Source organism: Leptonotus elevatus, chromosome 21 (assembly GCF_054856555.1).
Source record: "Leptonotus elevatus isolate MCC_2025b chromosome 21, RoL_Lele_1.0, whole genome shotgun sequence".
In the NCBI taxonomy this organism is placed as follows: Eukaryota; Metazoa; Chordata; class Actinopteri; order Syngnathiformes; family Syngnathidae; genus Leptonotus; species Leptonotus elevatus.
This window is the reverse complement of record NC_141259.1, coordinates 11,136,487-11,152,982: the sequence shown is the minus strand read 5'-3', so window position 1 is coordinate 11,152,982 and position 16,496 is coordinate 11,136,487. Positions and strand designations below refer to the sequence as shown.

The following is a 16,496-nucleotide window of genomic DNA, read 5'->3' as shown; positions in this document are numbered from 1 at the left end:
GTCAGAGCAGTCCTTCAAAAGTCAAGATGAGTATTTTTATTGTGGTACGCAGGTAAAGGAATTGCTTTAAAGTGTGCTTTTGGTGCCATCTTGTGGCGTTCAGTGGTCACTAAAGTATGTTGCTTGTTTCCTGCGCTAATCCTCCTCAACACAAGATGGCGGCGCAGGCTAAAATTTCACGGACCACTTCATTGGGTACAACAATATGTTGGAAAAATAATCCACCTTTACGATGATAAAACAACGTTACTTGTTTTGAAACCATTTTTATTATTCCAAATGTATTCAACCCCAAAATGTAACTACACGAATGAGATTGGTGTGGAATAAAATGGGAAGAAAAATCCAACGTCTGTTCTTTGTGAAAAATAAATAAAGCACAAGTAACAAACCACACTTGCCTCTTCAGTCATAAAGTCACGCAGCAATTCCAACACAATGAAAACATACCATACAATGACAAATATGCTCAAATCAAGTCATGAGAAATTACGAGCTGAACACAAAATACAAGTGGGTGAACTCGTCTGTAATTTACTATTTGTATGAAGACACCGAAGCTTCTTTCTTTTTTTTAATAAAAGGAATGCGCAATAAAATGTTTCAAGTGGATAAGGTAGGACATGTTCAGTGATGGAGGTGGGGCAAGAGGGGTACTTTCCATTTTTACTTTGATGGTGGAGACACTCTTACCAAAGCCACAACTGGTGAAGCTGGAGACGGTGGTGGTGGTTTATAGAATACATCGCTTTACCTCCAACGTGAGATATAAAAATAAAATCCGCCGTCATCTGGATGAAGTGGCCGAGAGGTAAAACATTTGCCTGGGGTTCAGACGAACCCAGTTCGATCCCCACGTTAACCTCCAATTAGAGTTTTTAAAATTGAGCAAAGAATCGAACCGGGATCTCCCGAGTCTCAGCCGTCGCCACAGACCATTCGACTAACTCGAAGTCACTACTGAATTTCGTTTTATTGGATGTGTATGTTGACAGACAGCACTGCAATATGTGATGAATACACGCAGAAAGAGTAAAACTAGTACGGCGTTTTAGTCAAGTGGTCAACGACATTGTCAACGGACTCAGATGACTCGGGTTCGAACCCCTCCAGGGAACTTCTAAATTAGTACTTTATTTCACTCTCGTTTTACCAACTAGTTTCCCGTTTTAACAACGCAACATACATAACTCGTTTTCTATTACATTTTGCTAAAAGGTTTTTTTCTGCGTGACGTCATCACCGGAAACCTATTTAAGTCGGGACAAACGTGCCAATTATTCTTTCTCACCTCAGACAGCATCCCGTCGTCCTCGCCCACTGCTGCTCCGCACGCATTTCTATTTTCCACAAGACCATCCAACACATTGACAAGGTGAGTGTTCACTCTTAATAGCTTTAAAACTCACTACTTTTGATCCCTTTTAACGTCATGTGGCCACTTTTGCTGAGCGAGCTTGCATCTTGTTGTATGCTGATAAACGCACGAACGTAGTCGTTGAAGTATTTAAAAATGCGATAACTTGTCTTCTCACTTTTTGCAGGCTGGACTAACGAAAGCGCCGTTCTTCCCGACGGTAAGTAGATAAAGTTGTGTAAATTCACAATTACACGGAATGAATCAAATATTTATTGTGTATGCGTGTTGTCTAATTGTCTACAGGTGGAAATCTTCAAATTGAACCTAAAATGGCCGACTTCCTGTTCCCCGATTTAATGTGGATTCACAAGTAAACCCATTTCTATCAAAATTGTCTAATTTCTGTCCATCACAACGGCCAGATTGAATGCAAAATAACACTTTAAAAAAATGTATATCAAATGTATCTATTAAACAGACTAAATCAAGTATCAGGCTGTGTGTTCTTAATTGTCTACTGGCTCCAAAATGGCTGCTTGTTGTCTTGAGACTTTTGCAGGTCCCCGCTTGCTAAACATGTTGCTGGCATATCTCATGTTGCTAACGGCTAAGCGAAACTAGCTTGTAATGAAAGTTGAATGCTTACGTTGCCGTGTCTTTCAGGCCACCACGCTGCCGTCGTGTAAGAGGCGTCCAAGTGCTGCCCTGCCCTTCGCTGGTCAAACACACTTTCACGAGTACAAATGTTTGAAACATTTATTTCAGCATGTGAGAACACAATTTTAATTTGTGCTGCTGCATTATCCCTCCAGGAAGGAGGCTAAGAAGGCCTGATTGGATTTTCCAGCTGGAGGGCCAAAGATTGGCTACTTGACTTTTATCACTCGTGTACACTTGCATGTTCTTCCTGCTAGTTGTCCACCAGGTGGCACTGAAGAGCCGGATTCACCGCACCACGGCTGGACTTGTGAAGTCGAGTTCCTCTTCGTCAAGGTTTGGAACCTGTTGCAAAGACAAATTTGCATGTTTCAGTTTAAAGAGTTTACTCACTTGCATTTTCTTTGCCTCTGCATGCAGCACAGCTTCCAGTAAAAATGCCGTCCGTTGGAGTTTGTAACCAGGACCCTCCACCTGCTGGGCAAAGTGACAAATTCCACGTCAACGTGAAGATGGTGCTCAAAGCTGCCTACAGTTTATTTATTTTTTTTTTTTTTTTGGGAGACATGCAAATAAAACATGCTAAATAGCATTTTGACTGGTGTCTCGCATGTTGTCTTGCAGATGAAGCTGCTGGAAATGCTCCAAGGTGACAGAAAGACTTCAGCTGGTAAGAGAAGGCACATTTCATTTCAGCTAGCGTGTTTCAATTGTCTCGTTGAATGAAGACACCGGCGGTGTCCAGTGTGGCGGAACGATGGAGCGTCTGTTCACAGGCAAAGCCGCAAGGAACGTGATCAGCTTCTTGATGATGCAGTCGCAGAAAAGACACCTTGGTACGTTTCATGCCAAGAACATTTTTTCTGTCTGCAAAAGTTGACTTGATATTTTTGACTCACTTTTTTTTCTTTCTCTCTCTCTTAGGTCCACGCTATCCTTCCTGGCCGACCAAATGACCAGACGCAGGGACGAGAGCAGACGGTCATCCAACTTGAAACTTTTGTTTGCTTTGTGATTTAATGTCTACTCTGCAAAAGAAATAAAGCTTGATTACAAAAAACACTTCAACTCTAAATTTGTCCTTTTCAACCATACTAAAATCGTAATTTTTTTTTTTTTTATAAAAAAAAAAAAAGTTTAAACTTTTTTTTAATATTTTTTGGAAAACTTTTTTTAGAAAATTTTTGAAAAACTTTTTGGGAATTTTTTTTGAAAAACTTTTTGGGAATTTTTTGGGCCAAATTTTTTTCAAAAATCCCCCCCCCCAAAAAAAATCCCAGAAGTGGGTGTGACGGGGCTTGAAAAATGCTTTATGATTTGCCAATGGCACTGGGAATGGGTGGAGCAATGAGGATAAAATGCTATGATTGGTTGACGTGTAGGCGTGGCTATGCAAATAAGAAGCGCTGCGATTGGATGTCTGAAAATGGGCGTAACTTCGCAAATTCAAAACGCTGCGATTGGTCAGATTAGCAAGAGTGGGCGTGGCTATGTAAATCAGACCACTCTGATTGGCTATGCAAATTAGAGCAGCATCATGATTGGTGGAGTCAGAATTGGGCGGAGTTTGGGGCGGTCATAAGTTATTTTTATTTTATTTTTATTTTTTTTTCTCTCTTTCCAAGTCACTTTGCGTCTTGAGGTGAGAGTTGCACATTAGTCACTACAATGGACACAAGTCTGTTACTGTTCCTTTCTCACATCACCCAAAACTACAGCAAAACAAAAAAACATATCGTCTTCTCTTTGATTCTCCTAACCTTGAATTTTCCTTTCTGAACAGCAAGAAGCGCTTCATGCATTATTAGCTGATAAAGATGTTTGTGCGACGACATTTTGTACATGTGCACAAGTTGCCGCATTGCCCAAACATCATCTTGAATTATTGGACTGTCAGGTTAGTATGATATGATAATCTCCAGCAAAAATTCGATAAACAGTAACTTCACACGTGGAGAAAATCGCTGGAACCCATCTTTTAATGTGAGTATATTAAGAATAATGATAATAATAATAACAACAGTAACATTCATAGGTAAATCCGTTAGTAAAGAGTATCGCTGGGATATGAAGAAAATTCACCTTGGCTACTCGAAGAGAAGAAGTTATCGCCATCTCCTGGCCAGTATGAGAAATGCTCTCGGTGACAACTTCCGGCAATGCAAAACAAAAATACGAGCAGGTTTTCGATTTGTGTCTTGTGCTATATCCTATTTTCGCAACTGAAAAAAAAAGAAAAACTTTTATTAGACTTTTCCTTACCGGTTCCAGACAACAAACAAGAAAACCAAGCTCTTTTTCTATTTTGGGGTTTCTATTCTAAAACGAAAACGTGTTACCTTGTAGAAGATGTTGATCACGAGATGTGCATGATGTACATAAGCTTCTGTGGACATCAGCTTCCGTGTGGAGGAGAACACGCCAAATAACATCCAAGTCAAGCGCTTTCCTTGATTGACTTCTGATTGACAGCTGAGTGCTATTTGTGAGCGTGCTAGCTGCTTAGCCACCCACCTTTGTTGACATATTAGCACGCGAGCTCCCAATGACCTCACGAGTAACAATCAACAAACTAGAGTGCAATTTAAAAAAAATCCTTCTCGGTCGTGTATGTGCATACACATATAAACGGCAGTTGAAAAATGTTTCAAAAATACTATACTCGAACTATAGTTTCTTGCTGAACTGGATACGTACGAAAAGCGAGAATGTTCAATTCCAATTTAGGCGAAAGTGCGTGGTTGACAGGTTGTCTGACAACGCAATAAATGCATGAATAAATAGTCTGTTTATTTTCTTTAAATCAAACATTTTGCGCACTATTCTACATTTATTTTGTCATGAATGTAATGTACATGCATGTGACGAGCTATCATATTTACTTTGTTTACACCTCAATAAAAAGTTATCAGTACTTAATTGTGAGTTGTTCCTAACCCATTGCATTCGGTGGCGCTGCGCTACAACTTTGGCGTTCAAATGGAGGTCACGTGTTTCCGGTGGGGAAGATAGCGCCAGCAGTCGTCATAGTTACAACAGCTAAATATACTCAAAAATGCAAATGATACAAATTAACGTTAGTTAGAGTTAAGATTATGGTTAGTGTTATAGTTAGGTTTAGGCTCAGAAACTATGCAGTGAGAACTGACGACGGAAGTGGAGGTCACGTGTTTCCGGTTGAGCTCCACTCGCCAATGGTCTGCAGCAAGACTCGTCTCGCAACAACCTCTTAAATTAGCACAATTATGATAACCAATTTAAAGCTATTTATTAGCCAATAGTTAAATTATGTGACAGGTTGAGCTACACGTACACAAGATGGTCTTTGGTCATGGCAAAAGAAAGTTTTCCAAAAAAAAAGGGCGATTCTTTAATTTGAACGTTAAAAAGTGTTACATTGCACATATTATTTGTCAGTAGAATTTCAGAGTGAGTACGCTGATTTTTGAAATCTGTGTTAAAAAATAGTACATATATACCCAGAAGCTGATGTGTGAAAATAAAGACTGGAATAGTTTCACGCAGTAGAAAAGGACACTTATAAAAAATATTTTCCCTTGCCTACTGTGCAGTCATACTTAAAATGTTTGCCACGATTTACCTGAATCTGCAAATGTTTTGGCTGTGGTATATGTGTATTATGTACTGTGTGAGGAAGTACTGCATTCATGCTGGCAACACACTGTCCAATCAGAACTAAGGAAATTAACACTCCACCCAATCAGAACAAAAGAAAACAGCACACTGTCCAATCAAACAAAGCAAGGACCAGCGTGTTAATCAGGCGAGCAATGAACAATGAATTCATCTTTGCACAGCCAGCTGGTGGAAATTCAACTGCAACTAAAAACCCTTGTTTTTTTTCCCATTCGCATTCACACATACACAATAAGAAAATAGATTGGTCATACACACTCACAAGCGCCTGTCTTGTCATTTTGCATTAATACCACGTAAAAAAAAAAACGAAAGAAAGAGGGAAAAAAGTGCAAATTTCTCAGACACAAAATGGCACGGTGGCAAAAACATGTACAAAAAAAAAAGGTACATAAATACAACTGTATCCATTTGAGTGGATTAGAACCAAGTTAAAATAATTTCAAAAACAGTGTATTGGGATCATGCTGAAAAGAAGAAAATCAGACGTACAAAGTTCGAGGGGAAAAAATGTTGGACTCTTATGAGAATGAAGTCCTATTTTTCTAAGGAAAACGTGATTGTTTTTTATTTAGACATGTTTTTCTGAGGAGGGAAATTGTGATTTAAAAAATCAAAAATAAAATGTGACTTTTTCTGGAAAAAAAATATTGTTATTATTTATCATAACATTTACTATTTATTTATTTTTGTACTATAATTATTATTGTTCAGCATTGCCACAGTAAAAAAAATAATCAAAATAAAATAAAATCATGGTTCTCTGGGAAGAAAAAGCAAATAAAGTCAGAACCGGATGGACATTCAAAGCCTATTATCGTAGAACCCCAGCAATAATAGAGAGTAAACTCATTCACACATTGTTCTTGAAAACACGTATATATGTTGTCATTCCCTCCTGATGCCCGTACACGATGCGGTCAAGGCAGCCATGTTGTCCTTCCGTGGCATCAGTTGCTCGGCATAACGAGTCCAGATCCGGGATGATCCCGGTGACGACATTGGCCGGGAATTTGGCCCTCAGCATTGCTCGGACACGATGAAGCCCTCCTTCTCGTGGCCCGCCGGCTCCACCTCGGCGTAGGACGGGTGGCCCGAGCCACGGCGGAACTTCATGGCCGGCCACCTGCTCGGCCGTCTCTGAGGACGCACCGTGATATCAAATTATGAATTCATGTTTCGCTTTGCAGTCTTCCGTCACGGCCGGCGGCGGCGGCGGCGCGCACGGCTCACCTCGATCAGGAAGAGGCTGGCGGCCGACGTGGGGTGATGGCAGATGTAGACGGTGACCATCACGCCCGCCACCATGATGAGCATCACCAGCAGGACGCCCAGGATCAAACCCGTGTGCAGAGGGTGCGCGCCCGTCGTGCGGTCCGCCACGCTGTCTGCTGGCATCACTGCAAACACACAAAAGATGATTCACTACAAGGTGGATGCATATTATTAAGAAATATTGTTAGATTAGTAGTAGGAGTGTCAGGGGATAATTTTTTTAAGTCGTAATTAATCCCATGACTTCAATTGTTAACTCACGATTAATCGCAAACTTCACATCAGTTCTAAATGTATAATATATATATTTTATTTATTTATTTAATTAATTAGATTTTATTAAGTTTCATACTCTTAACATAAAAGTGGCAAAAAAAAAGTTAAACTAATAGAAATAAGGTTGCACACTCTTTTATGCTAAGAGTATAAAACTTAGTAAAATAAAATTAATTAAATCAAATAAAAAAATACATTATTGTACATTTAGAACAGATATAAAATTTGTGATTAATCGCGAGTTAACTATTGATAAAAATTTTCCTTGATACAGTAATTTCATAATAATTCATAAAATTGAGTTAAAACTAAAAATATGTACTTCACTGTAAAACAAGTGTGATATTGAATTTTGTTGAGGTCATTTTTCTGCCACTAGATGGCATAATTGCATATGTAAGACATTGGTGACAGCTCAGTGCATTTTTATTTTCATATTGAGACCCATCTAATCTTTAACATGAAGTAACTTTATTTAATTATAATTGTAAAATACAACTTGACCCCAGTCTCCACAAATATATACAATATTATTAAATGTGTTAAAGGAACTTTAAATAAAATAAAAATAAGTATAAAATAAAATAAATAAATTAATAAATGTATACAAAAAAAGTGTTAAAGGAACTTAAAATAAAATAAAAATAAGTAAATAATAAAATAAATAAATAGATTAATTTTAAAAATAAAAATGGTGTTAAAGGAACTTTAAATAAAATTAAAAATAAGTAAATAATCAAATAAATAAATAGATTAATTAATTGATTAATTAAAAATAAATAAAAATGTTGGTAAAGGAACTTCAAATAAAATAATAATAAGTAAATATTAAAATAAATACATAAATAAAATAATAATTAAAAAAAAATGTATACAACTTAACTTGCAACAATAAAAATAAACAAAATAAGGTTGTGGTGCTGTTCTCCTATCAGCCAGCTGGGGGCACTCAGTGTCCAGCCTTACTTGTCTTGTAAAAATCCGATAAGATGTCAGCAAGCTGTGTTTTTACAATAATAAAGCTGAAAATTAATTGACCTCATTAAAAATAAGAAATTCAAAGTAATTTTCAACGACTGAATGGAAAAGTTGTGGTGGTTTGATGTCCTTTGGGATACTTTGTTTAAAAAAAGGTCATAGAGGATGCTTGGCTTAACGCAAACAGGCTCTCGTTAGCGATTCATGAGCTGCAGCGCTCCAGCATGTATAAGCAAGAATGAATGTCAAGCCAAGTCAAGGTCAACGCTATACATTCCACACAAGAGGAGGATGAGGACGAGGTGCTGGCCTCCTGGATGCTGACAAAGATCAGTGAAAAGTCAGCGCTAATACATTTCATCTAAAGGCTGTGTCTGCTTTTGAAATTCCCTCATGGAAACAGCATTCATGATTGTGCCAGCACATCTCTAAAAAGCAAAACAATCACGTTGGAAGCAATCAGTATGGAACATTTGCGTGCCATTTTCTTTGACAGAGCCTCCTCCTGTTGTGCTTTTAATTAGCAGCTACTGTATAAGCGTCCACGGAGCTCGCCATTGGTTTGCCCGGTCGGCCTCATTGATTTCCGGCCCACATAACAATCAAACCTTTACAACAGGCTCTTAAATTGCATTCACGTTTTAAAAGCCCAACGTGATGCTACAGGCTGTTAGCAGCCTGGCAGGGCCGATGGGAATTCAGGAGGGAAATGCAGCGCTCTGCTTTCTTTAAACGAGCAGATTTATTCTGGTTCCCATTGCGGGACCTTGGCATCTGTGAAGACTAATGCCAAGCAATGCTCGATGGGTCCTGTCTTCCTTGTTACAAAGTAACGTGTTGGAACGTATTCACAGCGCTTGTCTTTTTACACATTTTCTTGTGCTGATGTAAAAAATATTCCCCCCCCCCCCATTTTGTTGTGCTAAATAAAAAAAAATATTGATTTTCCACATTTTGTTGTGCTGAATTTAAAAAGAAAATAGATTTTTCCACATTTTGTGCTGAATCAAAAAAATATATTGATTTGTCCACATTTTGTGCTGAATTAAAAAACTTTTTTTTTCACATTTGGTTGTGCTGAATAAAAAATAAATAAATAAATACATATATATATATATTCCCACATTTTGTTGTGCTGAATTTTTTTTAAATGTATATTTTTTCAACATTTTGTTGTGCTGAATTAAAAAAAACTTTTTCCCACATTTTATTGTGCTGAATTAAAAAAAGATATATATTTTCCATATTTTGTTGTGCTATTAAAAAAAAAAAGCAACATTTTGCTGTGCTGAATAAAAAAATATTTTTTTGCACATTTTGTTGTGCTGAATTAAAAAATATTTTAGAAAATCCCTAAGATTTTACACACAATCCCATAATGACTACAACTTTTTTTTTTAACTAAATCTAATGAGACTGCGAAAAATGAATGTATTCACAAAAATTCATTGCTTTCCAGATGCTCCGTATTTCCTGAGACACATCATTTGGGCTTGTAAAGCGTCAAAGATGTCCTCTTAAAATGCTCGCAGATTAATTTCTCCCTGATGTGAGTCCCAAGCAGCCTTGAGCCTGAAGACACAATAAATGCCGGTGGACTAAAATGAATCCAATAAAAGCAGTGCACTGTTGTGCGGCGCCGCCATGTTTTAAAGATGAGTCTTTTTCAAATGTGGCCGATTGGATTCCAAGAACAACTCAAACTGAGCAGTCTGAAGGTCACAGCTGCAGCATATTGCCTCTGATCACGTGCCGCTGATTACCTATACTTCCAAAGTACTCAAGTACTAGTCGTACTACTTTAAATATTGGTCCTAGCTACTTGAGTATTGAGTGACAATGTCGAAAAAAGGCCAAGAGAAACAAAGTGCTGACTCGGGTAAAAACGAAGCATCCGTAAACACTGCGGTGACAACATGGAGCGCATACCTTGATTTTCTCTGAGATGCAGCGCAATCTTGGTATCGTCTGTGAGGGCACAAACAAATCAGTCAGACAAAATAATCAATATTTCTCTCTGTAGTTTGTTTTTCCAAATTAATTGCTCCCCCAAGGTAATAATTCACACTTGATTAAAAATGCATTATTTAACTATTATGGTCCAACATGTATAATTCAGGGCTTTTTGGAGCCGACTGTTGTGTTAAATGTACGTGTGAAGTATGGAAATGTGGCGTGGCCCACTTCTTCACGCAGACACTTAAACACACATAAGGATTCGCCGTATGCAAATGAAGCGCCACCAGACGCGTTTCACTCGACAAATTAATTCAAAAGGATCTTTCATGTCAATTTCCAGACACGCTTTGGCGCATGTGAAGTTAGGAAAATGAGATGGGCTAATGTAAACAAGCAGCTAGTTAAAGCCAAATCCAAAGCTCGATTAGCGATCATGAATATGGATCACGGACGTCTGTGGAACGAGACAGAAGCCAGCAGGGGGAAAATAATCATAATTCTGTTCATCAAAGGTTATACATGGCTTTAGTTTTCTGATTATGAGGGTATACCAAAAAAGAAAATCTCAATGTTTTTCAGTCATTCAGGACGATTACAAACAAAATTGATTTTAATCTAATGGACTCAACAAAAATGACTTAAAGGTTTCATTTATTTAAAAAAAAAACTGTGCAAAATGTCGATTAACTCATTCACTGCCTTTGACGGCTATATACGTCAAAAATTCATTTGAACTATTTCTATTAGCTGAAAGCCATGTCTAATATAAAAATATTGCTTTGGCGCCATTTTGTGGCATCTTTAGGCCAATGAAGGTGCTTGATTTAGTTAAGACATAGCCTTGTCTAATATGAAAAAAAGTGCTTTGCTGCCATCGTGTGGCATCTGTACGTAATTACAAAGCTATTTTGATTGGTGCCAATTACTTATGTTACTTATATTAACTTATTCACTGCCATTGACGGCTCTAGAGGTAAAAAATTCATTTTTACTATTTTTATTAGTTTAACATTTTTTCCCCACTTTTTGCCTGATGCCCCAAATTTCTAATAATGTTTTCTTTCTTTTTTTAAATTCATTCATTGCCATTGACGGCTATAACTATTTCTATCAGTTTAACTTTTTTCCCCACTTTTGTTGACAAGAGTATGACAACCTAAACATTTTTCATTGTACATTTAGAACAGATATCAAATTTGTGATTAATCGTGAGTTAACCAGTGAAGTCACTGGTTAACTCACTAACTGCGATTAGTTACAATAAAAAGTTGTCGCCCCTGATTTTTAATAATCTTCTTCTTTTTATTTTATGAATTTATGGCAGTGAATGAGTTACTCAATTCATTTTGACAGCTCTAATCGGTGTATTGCTTCTGATGACCTGTCTAAAACCGTCCGCCACATTTTAGCCGTCACTTCCAAGTACGCTATCATGAAATAGTCTGAAAACGCGATTCCAAAGGGAAATGAGCTGAAAGGTCAGCCGGATTATTTACCCAATTTTAACGACTGCGGACAAAGAAAAAAGAAGAAGAACAAAGGGGTAAACAAACTTTGGAGGACACCTTGTCCATTCTACTATCATCAGCAAAAGAATGTGCCTTTCACACCGGATTTGCATGAGAGAGAACCTCCCGGCGGGGTGCGCCGGATCATGTGCTCGCACTTAATGCCGCAAAATCAAAGCGTGACCCCTGTAACCTTTCATGCAAAACTCGCTCAGAGGGACAAGCGAGAGTTTTAAGAGGAGAAGACGTGAGACAAATGGAGTTGGTGTGCAAAACATCAACAGTAGCCCAGTCGTCTGCCATCCTCCATCGGCTGTCTCACATAACAAGGCAAATGTTGTACCTTCAGTTGGGGCGCTGGTTGGGGGCTGTGACGTGGACGCTGGGGCCTCATTGCTTCTGAGCGTGGTCTTGGCGCCAACAGATGTGGTGATGGGGTAGAGGTACGTGGTGTCAATGATGTCGCACATCTTGTCCTTTGTCTGCAAAGACAAGTATTACCAAGATTTTAAAATGTTCATGTATGACAGGTGTGGAAGTCAAGCTTGAACATTTCTGGACGATAATATGTTGCATGTTACGGAGGACCGAAACTGCCAAAATGAAAAGTAAATAAATGACTACATAAATAAATAAATGAAAATGAATATTTTTTAAATATATAAATGGAAATAAAAACGAATATATATATATATATATATATCCCTAAATAAATAAATACAAGTAAAAATACATAGAAAAATAAAAAACGAGATTCAAAAAATAAAAATAAATGTTGAAATAAATACAAAAATAAATAAATATAATTAAATAATCAATAGATAAAAATGTTTTGCTCTCACAGGACCGCCCCCTCATTTGAATAACATGTCGACATGACGGAGCGTCTGCAGCATGAAATAAATAAATGTGAGAGCAGAGCGTTTTTATTTATTGATTGATATTGAATTCTATTTCAACATTTATTTTTCTATTTATTTCAACATTTATTTTTATATTTGTTTTTATTTTCGAATCTCATTTTATATGTTGTTTTTATTTCCATTTATATAAAAAAAATTGTATTTAATTTTTGAATTATATTTTTTATATACGTTTTCATTTTCATTTTTATTGATTGATTTATTTATTTTGTCATTTATTTATTTTTTAATTTTGGCAGTTTTGGTCCTCCATAATATGTGACCTCACTAGTGTAAACATGACATTCTGATTAATATTACACTTGTGTAATATGAGTTATGAAGCAAAATCCAGACGTTTTTATCCATCTCGGGGGCGGCCATTTTGTCACTTGCTGTCGACGAAAGATGGCATCACAGTTGCTCAGGGCTCAGGCAACGACCAATCACAGCTCACCTGTTTTCTGAAGCTGAGCTGTGATTGGTTGTTTTCTGAAACCTGAGCAACATTGACAGCAAGTGGCAAAATGGCCGCCGCCGAGATGGAGAAAAACGTCTGGATTTTGCTTCATAACTCATATTCCACTAACACAATATCAACCAGAATACATATTTAGACTAGTGGAGCTGCATAGAACATATTATTGTCACAAAAAAAAGGGCTGATTTTGCCTTTAACTATTAGTATATTGCAAGTGTTGTCTCTGACTAACTTGCTATGATTCTTGATGACAAGTATTGTTTTTGACTACCCAAATATCGATCCTATTCTCTGACCTCATCTGGACAGCTGTTGTCCACCCAGTCCTGCCGATGGCGGTCAAATCCACTGGAACATCTAAGCGAAGAAGACAAGCTATCAGTGAAAATCCACTTAACTGATTGATCAATTTAAGAGGCCATCGTTCAAGCAAACAGTCGAAAATGAACCTGGATGTGTTTCGGTTTTGAATTTTAAATCAAACAATCTTTCAGTCTTCCCTCTTCCGTTATCCCTCTGGGAGCGGCAGTCTGAGGGATCTCTGTGAGGTGAGGAGGGAGCGCAGCGAGGGGCCACGTTGGTCTCGGGTGGATTGCGTGACTTTGACTTCAAAAAACCTTCAAAAGTCAGACAGTATTGGAGGCGGCAGCTTCAAATCCTCCAGTGGTTCAAATATAATTCCCCCCCGTGGTGAACCCTGCTGACATCCCATCCCCCAGCTAGACGATGCAGTCCAATAGAACATTAGCATTTGATTCCCGTCGTCGCCATATTATGATGGAAGAAGTTTCCTAGCGCTTCAATCACGCCGCTGCTTTTACCCCCCCCCCCCCCACACCCCCCTCTCAATTCTGAACATAATCAACCTCATCAGCCCAATCAGGCAAGACAGATTCCTCCTCTTAATCCCCCCACTTTTCCGCAGACTGTGAGATCGCATGAAACGGAGCACAGCAGGTGTGGCGAGAGCAGCCTTTTGTTACGTTTGAACGGCACCGCCAAAAATGGGCCCCTGACATTCAGTCCAATATCAATAACTCATTTGGGACCAGGTGCATTGTGCTGTTTAAAAAGGTCATATCAAAGCTTTTTCTACATCATGCATGCTCCACCAATGTCCAGATGAGTACGAAGAGCCCTGACTGTTTTACTCTGACTGCGCCTATCAGCTTTTATCTGGTCACCATGAACGAGCCTGATACAGATGCTGCAGTTACGCTTTGGGCCAGAGGTGGCAGTCGCAAGTGAAAAAAAACAAACAAAAAGTGACAAATTGCACAAAGATCCTTTAAATATACAGTAGCCACTAGGTGCACTGTAAAAAAACAAAAACAATATTACTAAATTTTTCTTCTTTCTTTTAGTTTTTTCTTTATTTAAAATATATGTATATAAATGTATATAAATATAGTATATATAAAATATATTCAAAAAAATGTTTAATCTACAAAAATAAACTGATTTTACTGTAAAAACTGTAAAATAACATGAAACACCCAATATTTCTGTTCTTTTACACACACACAAAAAAAAATTAGAAATACATATATTGATTGTTAAAATACGTCCACAAATGTATCGTAATTTTACAAATATTTATTTTAATTTGATGGCATAAAACTTTAAAACCCTAAATAGAAGAAAAAAAGATTTGATTGTTTACCTGCTAGGGAGCTAGCTAGCTAGCTAGCTCCCTAGCAGGTAAACGAGCACCATGGGAGCTAGCTAGGGAGCTAGCTAGCTAGCCTCTGGGGCTAAAGCCTGATTTGCCACCTTTACAAGAAAGTAGTTTTCTGTTATTTCACAGTATTTTTCTGGCGCCCCAGTTGAAAAAATTACCACTTTTTTGTGTGCATTTTTCTTTGCTTTTTAATATAGTGTGTCTTTTCTCAATTTGAAATAGCTGTTTTGGATGAATCTTTGGCATAGTTAAAGTGTGTTTTGAAAAGTCAATGTTTCTTGTTCATTTGTAAGCTGTCACAGCTGAGTGTTCCAAGTAAATATGCCACCCGTATGTTGGTCTGCACATTCGTCCCACTGAAGGCATCTGGCCTATATTTTCATGGCGCTGCTCCAGCCTTGGCCGGCGCGAGCCATGTGCCTCTTCACGTTGTTCTTTAAAAAAATGTCAGCGCCTCACACTAGCCGTGCATCGGAGGAGGCCGAGCGTACTTTTTAATTAGCGTAACCTGCAAAGAAAGCAAGCATATGGATACAAAAGGGCGAACCATGCCGAGCTTTCGTTTTAAACACACTTGGATAGCTAATTAAAATGCGGCTTAATGAGACGGCAGCTACAGGCAAAACAGCATCCCTCCGCGAATTTGCCACATTATTTATTTATTTATTTTCATAAATGACTGCCTCTATTTAAAAAGCCGGGCCTGAGGTGAGTCCTAACTAATGAAACCCGTGGGAGCCGGTCACGTAATCAAAATAAAAGATTAATATTTCATACGGAAGGCATTCAAAGTGCATGAGACAAGATAGAAACAATCAATTGACTCTGAACTGTTTCTAAGCTGTTCCATTTTATTGTTTTCTCCGTCAACGGGAACTTTTTCCGACCGAGCAAAACAAAACGGTCCCGCTTCAGCCGCCAGGAAACACCTACGCCTCTTGAGCAGTTGTAATATTGACTTATGAGGTTTTGAGTGGTGTAGAGTGGAAAAAAAATGCCAACAAATTTTTTTCGTCACATAACATCCTTGGCGGAGGTTAACTCGCGGTGTGTTATCAAAGCAGGTCGGAAAGTTGGGAGCGTCTCAGAGTTCCATAATTGAACTTTAATGCAGATGAATAAGCAGTGGGGGACAAAATAATTTGATCGCCTGCTGAATGTGTATGTTCGGCCACTTTGTAATTATTTTATTGATGATGGTAAAAATAGAGAGAATGCAAAAATGCAAAATAAGTATTTGATCCCTTAAAGTTCAGCCAGATTTTTGGCTCTCATAAAGTCAACCCATTACCAAATATTCCCAATCTCACCTTTTTAATGTGTACACTGCAAATGTATTGACGTGCCCACCTCTGCTGCTGAGGAAGGCACAAGCATGCCTCAAGTTTGCCACTGAACATTGAAATGATTTAAGGAAGACTTGGGAGAAAGTGCTGTGGTCAGTTGAAACCAAAGCTGCGATCCAATCTGTGCCGGACGTTGCAAATTTTTGACGTTTGAATCATTTGTGGAAAGTGGAATCCCAGACCTTTATACGGTCTAGAGGAAGTCATTTCTTTTACAGATTATTAGCAGGATGTACAACCAGGATGATTTGTGGACGGTGTGCTAGTCTGCGAGAGTGCATGTACCATATGTATTTACACAAAAGAGCCATAAATAGCAAGTAAAACATCAATACTAATGAAAGGTCATTCCAGTGAATGCACTTTGTTTAACATCCTGCCAGAGGAGATCATCCATCACGGAATATAACGTTTAC

The 16,496-nt window shown here is 38.1% G+C and overlaps 2 protein-coding genes across 7 annotated transcripts in view; one reads left to right on the top strand and one right to left on the bottom strand.

Annotated features, from left to right (window-relative positions):
- Window positions 1–1,113: 1,113 nt before the first annotated feature.
- LOC147155848 (uncharacterized) lies at window positions 1,114–3,066 on the top strand. Of its 6 annotated transcripts, none has more exons than XM_086066399.1 (9): window positions 1,114–1,375; window positions 1,545–1,577; window positions 1,664–1,730; window positions 2,024–2,078; window positions 2,275–2,353; window positions 2,438–2,532; window positions 2,642–2,687; window positions 2,763–2,853; window positions 2,942–3,066. In XM_086066399.1, the coding sequence occupies exons 6-9, from the start codon at window positions 2,455–2,457 to the stop codon at window positions 3,030–3,032; spliced, it is 306 nt and encodes a 101-aa protein (XP_085922525.1). In that variant the 5' UTR covers window positions 1,114–1,375; window positions 1,545–1,577; window positions 1,664–1,730; window positions 2,024–2,078; window positions 2,275–2,353; window positions 2,438–2,454; the 3' UTR covers window positions 3,033–3,066. The 6 variants fall into 6 exon arrangements, with proteins under 6 accessions (XP_085922525.1, XP_085922524.1, XP_085922523.1 ...); XM_086066398.1 differs by having other exon boundaries at window positions 1,115–1,375; window positions 2,024–2,097; XM_086066397.1 differs by having other exon boundaries at window positions 1,115–1,375; window positions 2,024–2,128.
- Window positions 3,067–5,374: 2,308 nt separating this feature from the next.
- plxdc2b (plexin domain containing 2b) overlaps window positions 5,375–16,496 on the bottom strand; it is a 55,088-nt gene continuing 43,966 nt past the window's right edge. Inside the window, exons 11-15 of the mRNA XM_086066394.1 lie at window positions 13,350–13,410; window positions 12,014–12,152; window positions 10,133–10,171; window positions 6,908–7,074; window positions 5,375–6,814 (exon numbers count right to left, since the gene is read on the bottom strand). Of these exons, the coding sequence (XP_085922520.1) occupies window positions 6,695–6,814; window positions 6,908–7,074; window positions 10,133–10,171; window positions 12,014–12,152; window positions 13,350–13,410 (526 nt within the window). The 3' untranslated portion in view covers window positions 5,375–6,694. The remainder of the gene's footprint in view (window positions 6,815–6,907; window positions 7,075–10,132; window positions 10,172–12,013; window positions 12,153–13,349; window positions 13,411–16,496) is intronic.